Genomic DNA, 17,349 nt, shown 5'->3' with positions numbered 1-17,349 from the left:
TTACGCGCACACAAGTCTATTCATACATTTCTTGTATACACGCATCAATATAAATTAAAGTACGGCCTAAAAAATAGACAAGTATATGTACGGATAGTGTTATATAGATTTCTGTTCTCCACAAATTGTGTCAATGGTAGAAGCCACAATAAGGTCGAATGATAGTTGATCACATCAAATGCAATTTGAAAACTCACATACCAGTACACCATCCAATATATAATCCATCTCAACTTTTTTTTTTTCTTTGAACAAGCAATATTACTTACACTAAGGGAGAACGGGTGGCTTAGCCTCACAACGGGTAACAATAATGTAGTTCAAATTCGTTTTTGGTGAGAATCAAACATAATCCATCTCAATTATTTTATGTAGTTGGTTAAAACCTTAACCCCATAAGTCCTTCTAATTATATGCCATCGTTATTAATTAGTAACAATGACTAAATATTCACATATGAAAAATGATTATCCACGGGCTACACGAAATATTAATTCAAAATGTCAATTTATGAAACCTATCCGATGGAAAAGAGCTGTCAATGTATGTTATTCAAAGTTGGTGCCATTGCTATACAATAATTCCAATATCAAAGATGATTATATCAACATGAATCAACCATTCCAAACCCAATTACTCATATAACGGCAAACCTCAAAATCTTATTACATATATGCACCCAAATTGAATTTTTAATATGAGCCAAAATATATTTACATGCTCTTGATGATTAGTTTTAGTACATATTAATTGAATTCAGAAATTGATAAAAACACATATGTCGAATTGAATAGCCGCACAATAGGCAAAACCCAAAACTTGATTACTACACAAATTTGACATGCATATTACAGCAAAGCCAAGCGAGGTCATATCAAATCATCATTGACAAATGAGGCCACATCAAAATCATCACTCATAAGCGGGGTCATATCGAAACCATATATCACTCATAAGCGAGAATTCGACCCACCAACAACCAATTAATACATCAACCCAAACTCGCAGATCTTGCCCCAAATCATGGGAATAGGCCATGTGAGGCAATAGTTCTCGAGTTTTGGATGGTGAAGAAGTGTTGTGCAACACCAAGGACTGGAGAGAAAAGGGAAAAACAAAGGGAGGGTCGCGGATGAGTGGTCGAGGGAAGGGGAGATGGAAGCTGGGGAGTGGAGAGGCTTGGAAGGTGAAAGGTTAGGAAGAGGGGGGCCTTAGAAGAAGGGGGAGAGGCTGCCACCACCCCCAAGCTAAAGTAAGGGACCAGTTGCTAAGAATTGCGGAGTTAGGGTTTCTGTTTGCAGAGGGAGAGAAAGGAGACTACTTGTTATCACATTCCTGTAACTTATCTATAAACGCGATTCTACGGTACCTTTTACATAAAAGAGGGTACCAATACTCTTTGTTTTGATAAAATTACATAGTAATAGTCAAAATTTATTATTCCACGTGACATAATAATCGTGATGTTATAGAATGGTATGTTTATTACAGTATTACCAATGTTGATTGTTAAACCATGAGTGTCCTACACTATATAGCCGTAAATTATTACTTTCACTTTTGAGTCTCTACCATCGCTTCTAATGATATTAGGCCATCTCCAACCAAAGGCTAGCCAGATGGCTCATTTTAGTATTCTGGCCCTCCAAGATATTAATATTTTGATGAACAGTACAAGGCCATATTGGCCTCCATCTCCAACCGAGGGCCAAATGGTCATAGGGCTCGTTTTAGCCCTATCACACAAAATCGTCTTCAACCAAGGGCCAAAGGGACATAGGGCCAAACATAATTTATTATTTAAATCTAAAAACTACTACAACTTAAATTTAAAAAGTACAACTTATATTAATAAACTACAACTTAAAACTACAAATTAAATTTAAAAACTACAACAACTTAAATTTAATATCCATAATCAACATCATCTTCATCATCCGCCATTGTAGGAGTATAGTCAGAAGTAAACAATTGTCGTCAGATCATAATATCTTTTTTTTTTCCTATCAAAATAGGCCTTACTCATTGGAGTGTAATTCGAAGTGTTCTTTTCCATATTCTTATCATCCATCTCTTCTTGTTTTTGTTTGGCCTGTTCTTCATGCCTACGATTCCTTTCTTCCGCTATAATGGCATTTTGCTCTGCCATTAATCTCAATAAGGCCACCACTTCTTGTTGAGCAGCGTAATCATCATTTGCCTTACCCTTTTCCTTCAACCTTTGGGCCTTGTTTTGTCCCATAGCCCTAGGTATGAAACCTTCACCCGAAGACGGATTTTCTACCCTTGTTTGTTGAATGGTTGGAGATCCATCTTCATCCATATCTACAGCTGAGGATGCAGTTCCGAACACCGGCGTAAGAGATACTCTATGATAAGGTGGATCTTCAAATAACACCCACCCTTTACAAATTTCCCAACAACCTTGATGCTGAAAGGGTTTCGAGTTGCCTTCATATACAATTCCTCCGCTTGGCGTACCTAGAAAATATAATTACAAAAATTAAATGTAATATAATGAAATATTTAAAATAAATTGTGAAAATACTTACTTCATCGTAGTAATTGGCGCCGCTTTCATATCTACTTACGGCTACTAACAGTGCTTGATGCCATTTATTCAAACTTGAATGATGATGTTTCTTCCATCTTGAAGAACGACTCTCGTGGTTTCAAGTATTCGGTGGAGAGATGCCTTCATAGAACTCATAGTATTTTTTGGACACACAAGTCCAAACACCTTCACTTGTTTGAGAAATCCCCCCGCACACTATCTTCCAAAACCCATCTATAAGCCCTGCAAAGAGCTTCATCTTTTTTTCGAGTCCAAGCCCTACATTTCATTGCAGATGAGGCCATTTGAAAATTATTGAACAAATTGAAGGAAAGATTATTGGAAGATGTAAGAAAATATAATGTGAATAATTGAAATAGAATGAAGTGAGATAGTATGGAATTGTGAAAATTATGTGAGAAATGGTGTAAGAATGGCTTAGGTATTTATAGGGAAAAAAAGGGAATTTTTTAAATTCATCAAAAAAAAAAATTGTCCCAAAAGAAAAAAAAAATATTGAATCCAACGGTAAATGACGTCAGCTAGCCGTTGTATTTGAAATTTTGGCCTACCATTCATGTCGGATATAACCGACAGGAATAATGAAAATTCTGGCCCAGTTTAGGGCTGGCTGGTTGGCTAAGTTGGGCCAGCCGGTTGGCCCTTTTTTGTCCTGTAGGGCCCACAAGCCCTTTGGCATAGCTCTTCGTTGAAGACGGTTTTCGGGCTATTTTTGGCCCTCTAAACCTTTCGGTTGGTGATGGCCTTATAACACGACGTTAAAAATCACAGCTCATACTAGTTAATTTGTAGCTAATAGCACATAATATTATTATTGGTAATAACAATGTTAATTTTTATGTGGTGGACGCCATAACAGGGTGCGTGGGCATAAAAACATAGGAATAACATCCTCTCTTAAGCTAAAGATGGGGATCCTCCTGACCACGAAATCTGGGCCGTTCAAATTTAATCCAACGGCTTCAAACAGGGGGGGGCTCTCTAAAAGTTATAATAATTGCAACCGTTGGATTAAATTTGAACAGCCCGAATTTCGTGATCAGGAGGATCCCTATCCTGAGCTCAGGAGAGGGTCCTCTTCAAAAAACATATGAAAACATTGTTCGATTGAAGTGTACAATAATATTTTTAACAGGTATCGTAGACTATGTATACAAATATATTTCAATATCTAAATGAGAAGTGAGGGGTTGAAACTTGAAAGCAATCATCATGTAAGTGATTTTCACCAGAAAGAGAAAGTGTAAGCATGACCTCACCAATCTCATCTTGACCTAACAACAAATAATTAAGCAACATTTGGTTTATAGTTTAGTTCTAATTCTCCTTCAACAAATAGCATACTGAGGACTTTTTCATTCACCAAAACTTGCCACTAGTACTCTCAAATGGAACTTAATCATAGTATTAACAAGTTTGAAAGAACAATACATAACTGTACTAATTAAAATATGTTATTAATTAACTAATAATTAACATGCTGATTGCAATGAATAAAATGTTGAGCTTAATTCGTTTAGTACTTAAAATAGTGGTCAAACCCTAGAAGCAATAGCCAAGTACAAGATGTGTTCAAATAAGTCATGAAGGGTAAAGTGTTAGCGATTAAGAAAGAAAAATGTAGATTTCTCAGACAAGAAGAAGAAAAGAAACAAGGAATTTCGATCAAGGAAAATTCAGAGAATGTTACTCTACAACTTCTTCCATTTTTCAGAGAGTGTGCTCACTAAGCATGTGAGCTCACATACCAACAAAATAACCGTTGGAGGAGAGAGAGAGAGAGACGGATCCTCAAATCAATCTCAACCATCCAATTATACACTACTTAGATTAAGACACTTGTCCACTATCAAGTCCTATGAGACTTAACTAGCACATTACAATTTGATCACTCAATTTAAGCTGATGAGCTAAGACACAACACTAATCAACCTTGTAATCCTCTTTTATCAATTCATCAATTTACACATTAACACTCCCCCTAAATTGTGAACTGATCTTACTTCCAATTGTTCTCTAAGATGACAAAACTGTTCCTTGGCCAATGCCTTTGTGAATATATCCGCTACCTGATCTTTGGTTGGACAGTACACTAAGTTAATGATTCCATTTTGCAAAGCCTCCTTGATAAAATGATACCTTTGATTGATGTGCTTCGTTTTCTGGTGAAAAATGGGATTCTTGGTGATTGCAATAGCAAAGGTGCTGTCACAATTCAAAGGTGTTACCATAGTTTGTGTTTCACCAAAATCTTCCAACACAAACCTTAGCCAAGTTGCTTGTGCAGTAGCTTCTGCTGCACTGATGTACTCTGCGTCAGCTGTGGATAATGTAACACAATGTTGCTTGAGTGAGGACCAAGAAAATACTCCACTTCCAAAGGTGAATGCATATCCTGAAGTGCTTCTCATATCATCTTCGGATCCACTCTAGTCACTATCACAGAATCCAAACAACATTGCACCTTGACCTTTCTTGTACTCCAAACCATAGTCTAAGGTTCCTTGAATGTACCTCAACACCCTTTTAGCAGTTCCATAGTGCTTATTAGTTGAGCAGTGCATAAACCTTGCTAATAAGCAAGAAGCGTACATGATATCTGGCCTAGTTGCAATAAGATACAACAAACTACCAACAATTTTTCTGAACTGTGCTACATCGACAGCTCCACTATCATCATCCTTTCTCAGTTTATCACCTGGAACAAGTGGAGTACTGACAGGTTTACAATCCTGTAATCCAAATTTCTTAAGTAAAGAAGTGGCATACTTCTTTTGATGAATGAAATTGCTGCTTTCAGTTTGCATAACCCCCATTCCAAGAAAATGGTGCAACAAACCCAAATCTGTCATTTCATACTTATGCATCATATTAACCTTGAATTCTTCTATCATTTCAATGCTACTGCCAGTATAAATGATATCATTAACATAAACTGACACAATGAGTATTCCTTTACCCTTCTTCTCTTTTGTATACAAAGTTGCTTCACTATCACTCTTCTTGAAACCACACTCTTCAAAATGAGCATCAATTTCATTGTACCAAGCCCTTGGTGCTTGTTTTAATCCATAAAGAGCTTTGTGCAACTTGTACACCTTGTCTTCTTCTCATTTTACAATAAACCCATCTAGTTGATCCACATACACCTCTTCTTAGAGTACACCATTCAAGAAAATGGACTTAACATCTAGTTGAAATAACTGCCAATTGTTCTTTGCAGCTAGAGCAACCAATGTTCTTATAGTATCCAACCTTGCAACGGGTGCAAATGTCTCGTTGTAATTCAGACCAGGCTTTTGTGTATATCCCTTGGCTACCAACCTTGCTTTGTGTTTCTGCATATATCCATCTAGGTTTAGCTTTGTCTTGTATATCCACTTTACTCCAATCACTGGCTTGTCAAATGGTCTATTCATCAGGTTCCAGGTTTGATTTTTCTCTATCATATTAATTTCATCTTGCATTGCAGCCTTCCAAGCTTCATCTTGTGCAGCCTCATCAAAGCTTTCAGGTTCAACAATGCACAGATTGCAGTGTTCATATGCCTCACTTAGATTTCTCCATTTCAAAGGTGTTGAATCAAATGCTTCAGTATCCACCGGATGTATTTGTACACTTGCACCCTGATCTTTTGATCTTTCACAAGAAATAAGAGATAATATCCTGGTAGACTCTTCAACTTCACTAACATCTGTTTCTTTAAACTCAGGTGGAATTAGAGGAACACAAATTTCCCTCACTTTGTTTTCTTCCCAATCCCACTTCCTATTCTTATCAAACACTACATCTCTAGACACAATCACCTTCATTGTGGTTGGATTTAGAATTCTATATCATTTCTCACAAGCTCCATATCCAATAAAGACTCCTTTTACACTTGATGCGTCCAATTTATGTCTCAAATCTCCAGGTATTAGAGAATAGCATACAACTCCAAATACCTTGAGATGTTTAATCCCTGGTTTTCTTCCACTATAGGCTTCAAATGGTGTGACACAGTTTAATGCACTTGTAGAACATCTGTTTAATAAGTAGACTGCAGTGTTGACTGCCTCTCCCCATAGTTTGTAAGGTAGTTTTTTCTCATACAACATGCTTTTAGCCATTTCCACTATTGTTCTGTTCTTCCTTTCTGACACTCCATTTTTCTGTGGAGTATAGGACACAGTGAGTTGTCTTTCCATCCCAATTGATTCACAAAATGCATTAAATTCAGTGGAGGTGAATTCTCCACCTCTGTCACTTCTCAATTTCTTCAAAGGGTAACCACATTGCAGTTCAACCATTGCTCTAAACTTTTTGAATATCCCAAATACTTTTGATTTATTCCTCATAAAATAGATCTAACACATTCGTGAATAATCATCAATGAATGTGAGGAAGTATCTGTTCCCACTTGTGGTTGGAACCTTCATAGGTCCACAAACATCATAATGTATCAGTTCCAATGGTTCATGTGCTCTCCATGTGATCTCCTTTGAAAATAGCTCCCTATGATGTCTCCTAAGTACACAACCTTGACATACATCATTACTATCTTGGATTTCAGGCAGCTCCAATACCATTTCTTGACTCTATAATAGCTTGAGGCTCCTGAAATTTAGATGCCCAAATCTTTTGTGCCACATCTTTGCATATCCCTGCACATTTGTTCTCAATGCTAGTTCTTTGTTGGTATTGAGAATCAAAGGAAAACATTTATTTCCCTTCTGTTTCACACTAACCACCAGATTTTTAAGAGACCTGTCATTAAACACATCCACTTTATAATCTCCAAACAAGAGAAAATAACCATGTTCTGTCATCTATCCTACACTGAGCAAGTTCTGTGCAATACCAAGTACAAACATTACTTCTCTTATGTATCTTCTGCCCTTCATTGTTTCAATGATCAGTATCCCCTTTCCAGCCACTTCAACCAAGTTTCCAGTGCCTACTTGAACTTTGGCTTTCACATTTATGTCAATGTCAACAAGTAAATCTTCCCCGAATGTCATATGATTACTACATCCACTATCTATGTACCATTCATCACTTATCTTCTTCATTTCCCCTGAATGATTAGCATAAAATAGATTTCCAGTTTCATCTACCTGATTAGGAAAATTCACTTGTTGCACAGCCTTGTTTGTATTGTAGTATCTTGCAATATGACCAATTTTGCTACACTTGTGACACTTGACTTTGTTCTTAACCCAACATTCTTCATAATGTAATCTATCACAAAATTTACACTTATCTCCAGCGTTATTAGCATCATTCTTCACATGAAAACTAGCCTTATTACCCTAATCAGCCTTGTTACCCCACTGTTTCCCTTTTGGCTTAAAATTCTTCTAGTGTTTGCTATTGTTTGGTTGACTGTTAAACCTATTTGATTTCGGTGCAATATTCAAACTAGCAAATGCCTTCTCCATACTACTTTCCCTATTTTTATCAACCCTTTGTTCATAACCCTTTAAGATAGCAACAACATCATGTGCATCTATGGTGTCTAAATCCTTAGTATTCTCTATCACAGCTGCAATACTATCATAGGACTTAGGTAGACTAATTAATAACTTCTGAACAATTCTTTGATTACTCAGATCTTCACCATAGCTTTTCATTTGATTAATCAGATCAAACAGTGTAACAATATACATACAGAGAGAATCATTATCATTCATGCAAGTATATTTAAAATCTCACCTAAGACCTTGAAGTTTCACAGATCTTACTTGCTTATCACCAACAAAATCTTGTTTCAGAATGTCCCACACAACCTTTGCACTTTCCTAGGTTGCAATCCTTGGGAAAATTTGATCTGAAACGACACCTTGGATGATTCCAAGTGCTCTAGCATCCTTGACCACATTCTCACGCATCAGCTTCTTCTCCGTCTCCGTGAGCTCCTCCTCATTCTTCATTGGAGTTTCGTACCCATTTTCAACCAGATCCCATAATTCGTGTGAACGGAAAATGGTCTTCATTTTGATTAGCCAGAAATCAAAATTCTCGCCATTGAAGATTGGCGCTCTGAGTTCTCCTCCTCCAGATCCAACCATGTTAGACTCGATCACAGATATGAGCTTGAATCACTGCAATAAGCTTGTTGCTGTGAATCCGAGCTTAACCCTAACAGACACGACGCCCAAAAATTTAGACCCAACCTGGCTCTGAGGCCATGTTAGCGATTAAGAAAGAAAAATGTAGATTTCTCAGACAAGAAGAAGAAAAGAAACAAGGAATTTCGATCAAGGAAAATTCAGAGAATGTTACTCTGCAACTTCTTCCATTTTTCAGAGAGTGCTCACTAAGCATGTGAGCTCACATACCAACAAAATAATCGTTGGAGGAGAAAGAGAGATAGATCCTCAAATCAATCTCAACCATCCAATTATACACTGCTTAGGTTAAGACACTTGTCCACTATCAAGTCATATGAGACTTAACTAGCACATTACAATTTGATCACTCAATCTCAGCCTATGAGCTAAGACACAATACTAATCAACCTTGTAATCCTCTTTTATCAATTCATCAATTTACACATTAACATAAAGAACACAAGAAGGAAAAAGAAAAAGAAAACTAATGAAAAGAGTTTGGAAACTTTGAGTTTTAATCAGAAGAACAAAAAGGTGTTGTAAGTGAATAGTACCAAGAGTGACTTTTTAAAGTGAAAATGTCTTTAATGTTAAAAGTGAACAGTACTATGAATGTTTCGTTAAGACTCCCAAAAAGAAAAGAAAACAAGCAAACAAGAAGAAGATTATTTGGGAAATTGACTACCACGTGGAAGTTGGATTTAGTAACTGGGTGCTGAAGCGGACCATTGGTACTAATAATAGTTTTTAAACAGTGATTAATAGATAAGTATAATGTAAACACTAAGTACACATATACATAAAACCAATAAAGGAAAAACAAAAACAGTATCAAATTTTCTCTGATATGATTCAATTGTTTCCAATTTAACCAAAAGAAAAACACAACTGTAGGATTTAAGTCTATTAACGCCCTTGTATGATGTACAACAAAAACCTCGATCGAGCGACCAAGTCTTCAATTTACTCACCAATTATCATGAGCCACGGCACATCCAGAAAGTCCAGAAGCCTCAGTTCCGAACAGTATAGTTTTCTCACCCAATGACTACAAATTTCCATGGACTTAAAAGAAAAGAAGAAAAATGTATTTGCTTTTATTATAAAGATATTAGACTCCTGTAGTAATGATTAATGAATTTGATAATGTGACGATTATTAGTCTAATTTAATTAAGAATCAAGACTCCAGCGCGAAGGGCGTCTGTAACAGATCATATGGGGCCCACAGAGCATCCAATGGGCACGGCCGGTTGGCGTCTAGTCTCACCCACGGCTTCCCCTTCCCGCTCCAATGCAGCAAGCTCACCGGACCCGGATGCAAATCCCGACACAACCCACGAAAGTTATCTCCGCCCAGTCCGTGCTGGTTCCATCGGTGGTCCACGGCAGCGATGTTTCCGGCGAAAACCAATAGGAACGGCGGCAGGGACCCGAGCTCGTAGATCCGCATCCGCTTCTGGAGCTCCATCCACTCCACGATCCGATCCGTGTACCCGCCGGATCTCCACTTGTCCAAGTCGATGACCATGACGCCGGTGTTGAAGTAGCAAGCCTTGCGGTTCTCGAAGGTAAGGGAGAGTGTCGGGTTCGACCAAAACGACGGCGTAAAGTAGGATGTGAAGTTGGCGTTGCAGTACTCCGGGGCGGCAAGGACTTGGGTGGGTCCCAGCGGGGTCGACGCCAGCTTGGAAATGTCGTCGACGAGGATGATGTCGGAGTCCAGGTAGACGACACGGCGGACACATGTCGGTAGGATGTTGGCGAGGTAGTTGCGGGCATAGTTGAGCGGGCAGTCGAGGGCGGAGCGGATCGACGTCGAGATGAGCCCCTCAACGGCCGAGTCATCGAAGGGGTAGACTCGGAATTTCAAGTAGGGAAATGACTTGGCGATGGTTTGCTGGAGGAGTTGGGAGTTGGAGGTGGAGGAGGAGGACACGAAGTGGAAGATAACATTTTCCGGGCAGGAGGAGTGTTGGAGGACGGAGAGAATGGCAGCCATTGAGCCGCGGAGGTAGGCGGCGTCGAGGGTCATTGCCACGTGGACGGCCTCATCCGAGCACACGGCCACCTTGTGCTCGTGGTTGTTGAGGTCGTGGCAGCTGGGGGAGTTGTAGAATTTCGGTGCTTCCTTGAATCTTTGAGTGGTGGATGTGGCGAGCGCTTCCCTAAGTTGTTCAGAAGTAGTGACGGCGGCATTGGTGGTGGTCGTAAAGAGAAGGATGAAGCTGATGAAGAAAGAGAGCATGTTAAGAAAATTTGGACAATTAGGAAAGGCGGTGATAGGAAAGGGAGGAGGTGTGTGGTGGTTAGGTTTTAATTTGAGGGAGGAGAGGGTGTTTAATTTTTGACAAGGAGAGAGAGAGAGAGAGAGAGAGAGAGAGAGAGAGAGAGAGAGAGAGAGAGAGAGGGAGTTTGTGTAGAGTGTTTGGGGAGAGGACACTTCTGCGATTTCTGCGTGGCTTTGAAACCACGTTGGTTTCAAAACTGAGCTGCTGAGGAAGCAAAGTCAAGGGAAGGGGGTCGTTGTTCAAACACAAACGAAATGGAGCCAGTTTATTTCTCTTACCAGGAAAAGAATGGGATTATTCTGCTTCCTTATATGTGGTTTTTTACCAAAATTTTTGGAAACCAATATACTTGGTAATATGCCATCAAGACCCAGACCGCTACTCTACTAGCTAGGTAAGTGTACATTAATTTCGTCCAGTCACACTCAATTTCTTTCTTTTTAAAAAAAAATTCTTGAATTAAAAAAAATACTTGAACACAAAACTTCGGGTGCATAAATCAACGCTCTTAACTACTTGAGTTACAATTTACAAATCACTATCAATTTGCATAGCTTGCTAAGGAAAACTTGATATACACGTGGAAAGTAACATTTTATTAGGTTCTACTAATTCAAATATATATTTTCTCAAAAGATAATCCAACCATCAATCGTTATATCATATGATTTACAAAATATGGTCTAAAAAGATGGTCTTCCTATCATTCTTCTATTTCTATTAATTTCTTATTACTCTATCTAATTAAGTTGAATATTAAAGCACTGGAGGGAAGGAATTGAAGCAATCCCCTTTCCCTAATTGTCTAGGTTGTAAAATAAAAAGTGATTAGGACACCATAACCCTTGAGCTGGACTACTTTTTAAACAAAAAATGAGCATGAAATATTAAGATTGTTGTATTAATTGCACAAATTTCCACAAATTAAAAGTTTATTACTAGCATCATATATCGTGTAGGTGAGCTGGTGAGGTATCCCCTTCAGGGAAATCAAATCCCAACCTCATATCATCTTTATGTGTCTGCTTCTGTTCAAAGCTATACTCTGTTTTCATGTACAACTCCCAGCAAGAAGTGATTCCAAGAAGGGTGAAATGGGAACTAGAAAGTTCTGACACCAAATGCATCTAATTTGGTATAGAAGGAAATGTCCTTATAGCTTCATTCTTAATTTGGAATCTATTGTCAAATTGTAACATCTTACATCGTCCAGGGGAATGATCCTTAAATGTATATTCTCATCCCTACCTAGCACGAGGCCTTTTGGGAGCTCCCTGGCTTCGGGTTCCGTCGGAACTCCGAATTTAAGCGAGAAGGTGGCCAGAGCACTCCCATGATGGGTGACCCACTGGGAAGTTACTCGTGAGTTTCTCAAAACAAAACCGTGAGGGAATGGTAAGCCCAATGCGGACAATACCGTGCTACGGTGGTGGAACGGGCCTGAGATGTGGTGCGGGCCCGGGGCGGGATGTGACAATTTGGTATCAAAGCCAATCCTTAGGCGGAAGTGTGCCGACAAGGACGTCGGGCCCCTAAGGGGGGGTGGATTGTAACATCTCACATCGCCTATGGGAGTGATCCTTAAATGTATATTCTCATCCCTACCTAGCACGAAGCCTTTTGGGAGCTCATTGGCTTCGGATTCCGTCCGAACTCCGAAGTTAAGCGAGAAGGTGGCCAGGTCACTCCCATGATGGGTGACTCACTGGGAAGTTGCTCATTAGTTCCCAGAAACAAAATCGTGAGGGCGTGGTCGGGACCCAAAGTGGACAATATCATGTTACGGTGGTAGAGCGGGCTCGGGAAGTGATCCGTCTCGAGCCGGAATGTGACACAAATGGTACTGTTTAAATATTGGTATTGGTCATAAAACACAAAAATCACATTTTTTTTATATACATTTATGGTAGTTACTAGACGACCAGCACACACATAACATTTTTGTCCGATAACATTTCTATCATTAAAAAGTTTTCATTAAAAATTTAAATATTTCTTGTATGGACATCATTTACCAGTATTGTTTTTTGGGGCTAATTATAGAAATAGTTCTAGCAATTCATGGGGAAGTATTTTATTATTTTCAGACGAACCCGAAACTAAAGAGAAACGGATTTCACTTAAGATATCTTCCACTAATGAGAAGAAAATGAGTTAACTAAGATATAGCCATAGGACATTTTCAATACCTAAGGGACATTTGATGTTATAAAGAATACGTACTTTTAAACGAACCCTAAACTAAAGGAAATGTAAGTCGTGAACCCTTGTAACATGGGACAAGGATTGTCTGCCCTCACACTTCTTGTGCCCTCCTGTTTTGTGTGGTCACGGTTAAGCCACGTCAACATTTTATATTGTTTTTTTATAGAGATAATAAGACAAAAATTTATAGTAATATAAAATGTTGACGTGACTTAATCGTGACCACACAAACAGGAGGGCACGGCAGGGCACGGGAAGTGGGAGGGCAGACAATCCTTGTCCTGTAACATGTATGTTGACATGGATGTTGATTAGTGTCCTACCCTGCTTTTGCAGTAGCCCCGAATCCCTATTGGCTATTTCCCTAATCATATAGTACCATCTTTTTTTTTTTTTTTAACAAACGATATTATCTACACTAAGGGGAAGAAGGTGGGTTAAGCCTCACAATAGGCTAGCAATAATGTGGTTCAACTTCGCATGTGGTGAGAATCGAGCCTATAATCTCTTACTTACAAATAAAGATGAATATTATTATACGGTAGTACTAAGTGGTCATATAGTACCATCTTAAACCCTAATTATAATACAATTAAACTAAACTTGGACATGAAGTTGTTCAAGCAAGAGGGGAGCACTAACTTGAATTATGTTATGCCTTTTGTGCGGGGTACTGGAGGGAAAATACTTAGTGCGAAACCCTACATAGACAGTTCATGTGTCATATGATGGGGGCACTAGAAATTTGGGATCCGAAATTTGTGTTGATCTTTTGAGCCACCTCGTTAAATTGTACAACCTGATATTTTTGTAGCCTTACCTGACGTAAGAGAGTTGCCGAATCCTCTTTGTGAAATTTCGGGAATTCATTAATCATATACGTTCATCGTATATCGTAAGGTCAAAAATTATTTTAAATATCTTTATGTAAAATTAAATACAAACAGTATCTGATAAAAATTGACTGAACGATGTATAATAAACGGATACGATTTACAAATTTTCAATATCCTCACCAAAAGGATCCAAAGATGATTCTGTTCGTTTGAATGCGACCCAAAGGTAAAAAGGTTGGTTGTTTCTCAAAACGGATTAAAACGCATTAGAAAATGATTTGTTTCTTGTGATCCTTCTAACCCTTTTTAAATTTGTCTGGATATCTTGCATTTTAATGATCACAAATATATGTCAAGGTAATTATATATATATATATATATATATATATATATATATGATTAAGTTGTTCCCTCCTTTTTTAACATTTAAATATATTTGTCTGGAAATTTTCGACGGAAGAGGATCCTCTCCTGAGCTCAGGATGGGAATCCTTTTGACCACGAAATCCGGACCGTTCAAATTTAATCTGACGGTTGCAATTATTATAACTTTTAGATAATCCTCCTATTTGGAGCCGTTGGATTAAATTTGAACGGTCCAGATTTAGTGGTCAAGAGGATCCCCATCCTGAGCTCAGGAGAGGATCCTCTTCCATTTCCGACCTAGACCCGACCACAATCACATTTGAAACTACTAAAATGCAAGAATCAAGCTTACTGAGGTCCGAATGATTTTTTTTTTTTTGAAGTCTTGATTGGTTGATGCAATGCTTTGTCTAAAGCTTCGACTTCGTATGCCATGTTTTATTGTAGAGCAATCTATTTTTACTTGTATTTTATAAAAGTGATTTACGTAAAGACAAAAGAGAAATCAAACTTGGATCAGAATATTCTGTTTTATCTAACTTGGCTCAATCCAAATCTATCTTGCAAATAATTTTTAAAGGAATTGGATTCTCTTTTCTCCAGTCTCGTCTGCTCACACTTTTCTCTTTTTCTTTATATCTCTACAGGAAAAAGTCAACACAAGATGTCGACGTAGGTTAATCGCGACAATTCAAATAGGAGGGGACTAGAGGGGAGATAATTTGGAGGGAAATGATCCTATTCTATTTTTAAAATAAGATAATGCTTGTTTCATTCCATGGGAGACTTAACAGTGGTGGAGCCACATAGAGGCTAGACCTAAGCCTGTCCTGAACTTTTAGGAGTATATATTTAGGGGGTATGTTATCCAAACACCACTTTTTACTTCATACACACTTTCTTAATTTGTTGTCGTCTGATCGACTGAATTAAAGAAATTAAATGATAGAAATCAATAAAGAATGTGTGAGAATTGAGAAGTAAAAAATGGTGTGTGGATAATACACCCCTATATTTATTGTTTGCTAGTTCTTACAATAAAGAGTTTGTTGTGCATTTGCAAGTGGAGTTTGACAATTCCATCATTCCATGGGTTCAAAATATGTTGATGCCAGTTTAGAGCAATATCCAATTATGTTGAAAGTAAAACCTCATGGTAATAATATTCAACCATGACCTTAAATTTTTGTTCGAAATAATTAGCCGTTTGTTTTACCATATAAAAACTAGTTTCTTGATTTTGGTCAATTCATATAAAACAAGATTTATACAGTTACTTTAGAGAAATATCTAATTATGTTGAAAGTAAAACCTCATGTTAATAGTTTTAATCATGACCTTAGGTTTTTGTTCAAATCTTTTATTTATTTATTTTTTTTTATTAAAGCTTGTAAACAAGTTCTATTTTTGTGATATAATCATCTCAATACTAAATTTTTCATAAAAAAAATTAAAAGTCCCATCACTCTTCTTTGATAAATTTTTCATGCCAATGATGAAAAAGAAGCCTCTAATTTTTCTCCACTTAATTATGTTGGTGTATTTGGTTAACGAACCTTTATAATCCGAACTGTTTTTTTTTTTAATTATTATCATCCAAAGATCATATCTGCAAAAAGTCATTCAATTTAAATATCGTTTAGTCATCCATACATCTAAACCAATAAACGGTTTATCTTAAGGATAAATCAATCAACAGTTCATCATAATGATACTACTTGTTATTAAAATCGTTTTTTTTTTTTTTTCCTAGCCATTGAGGAGGGGTTTTCACAGTTGGGAGCTCTTCTGAAGTAAGAGCTAGTTAGTAAGATATATGCCAATTGTGCTGGAACCCGTCATGTGCATGTCATGTGTACTTAAGCCAAAAGAGACTAAAAAAGCAGCCTCATGCTGTATCATTAAATGGCATGTGCAACTCACATGCCCTTCAATTATAAGTGATTTGGCTTTTTTAACAGAAAAGATGGAGAAACTCCTTCCATTAATTTGAGCTTCATTGCTCAAACCACCATGAGACCAAGCATGTGCGAAAGCCACATGACAAACTCACACATGCACTTTCCAATTATTCGGGTGCATCAATCCACTCCTACGTGTACTTTTGTTGGCCATATAAAACCCTACGCTAGATTTTAAGAAACAATATATATATATATATGTGTGTGTTGGGGGGGGGGGGGATGACTAGAATTTTGCCTTAACGGGAGAAGTTTCAACACACAAACTCTCAATGCATTTCATCAAACATGTAATCCGTTTCTTTAAAGAAAAACTGACATTGAGATCAAAATATATCATGAACCCAAGATTATTGAAAGATTACAAAAGTTAATTCTCCATAACATGATATTTTACAAGTTCCACAATAGTAATCTAGACGATCAAATCAAAATTCAACCTAGTGTAGAGGTTTGAGTCGTTGGAAGGGTTTCATGCAAACGACACAACTGCTCTTGGCAGTTTTATATCTGCTCAAAAAGGGTGTCTTCAAGTCTATATTCGCTGCCTCCCCAAAGTAAAAAACACAACAAAGAAACACCCAATCTTTTCTCTATCACTCTACTATATTTTTCTTGAGAGAAGTACTTGTACGTTCGCCAGATTAAACTTCCTGGTACTGGAACTTGGATTGATAGAGTAATTCGGTGGTCAACGCCTAGAAGGACTACAAGCACCTAAGTAGAGGCGAAATTTTGTCTATAAAGGACATTGCAACAATTTGCAAGCCTCTATCACTTCATAATGTCAGTTTTCAAAACCGTTTCTTTTTCGTATTATTGGTTTCGTTCTTACTATTTGTTGACCTTAAAAACTACCAAACCTATGTGGCGCGCAGGCCAAGTAATTAGTAAGCTAACTACGTCATTCGGTTGTATGCGGGGCGTGCCAACTCGTCGGCCGAGATGTAAAATTTGTTGATGTTGCGTTGGGTGCGTGGCTGACTTCTCAATCTTGCAACTGCGACCGAGGGAGGAACACTCT

At 37.8% G+C, this 17,349-nt stretch overlaps 1 protein-coding gene across 1 annotated transcript; it reads right to left on the bottom strand.

Annotated features, from left to right (window-relative positions):
• Nucleotides 1-9,496: 9,496 nt before the first annotated feature.
• LOC126605844 (probable galacturonosyltransferase-like 1) lies at nt 9,497-11,242 on the bottom strand. Its single transcript, XM_050273298.1, has one exon. The coding sequence runs from the start codon at nt 10,912-10,914 to the stop codon at nt 9,847-9,849; it is 1,068 nt and encodes a 355-aa protein (XP_050129255.1). The 5' UTR covers nt 10,915-11,242; the 3' UTR covers nt 9,497-9,846.
• Between the last annotated feature and the right edge of the window lie 6,107 nt (nt 11,243-17,349).

The sequence above is a fragment of the Malus sylvestris genome, chromosome 15, assembly GCF_916048215.2.
Source record: "Malus sylvestris chromosome 15, drMalSylv7.2, whole genome shotgun sequence".
Classification (NCBI taxonomy): Eukaryota; Viridiplantae; Streptophyta; class Magnoliopsida; order Rosales; family Rosaceae; genus Malus; species Malus sylvestris.
Note: the sequence above shows the minus strand (reverse complement) of the source record. Positions and strands in the feature narration are given on the sequence as shown.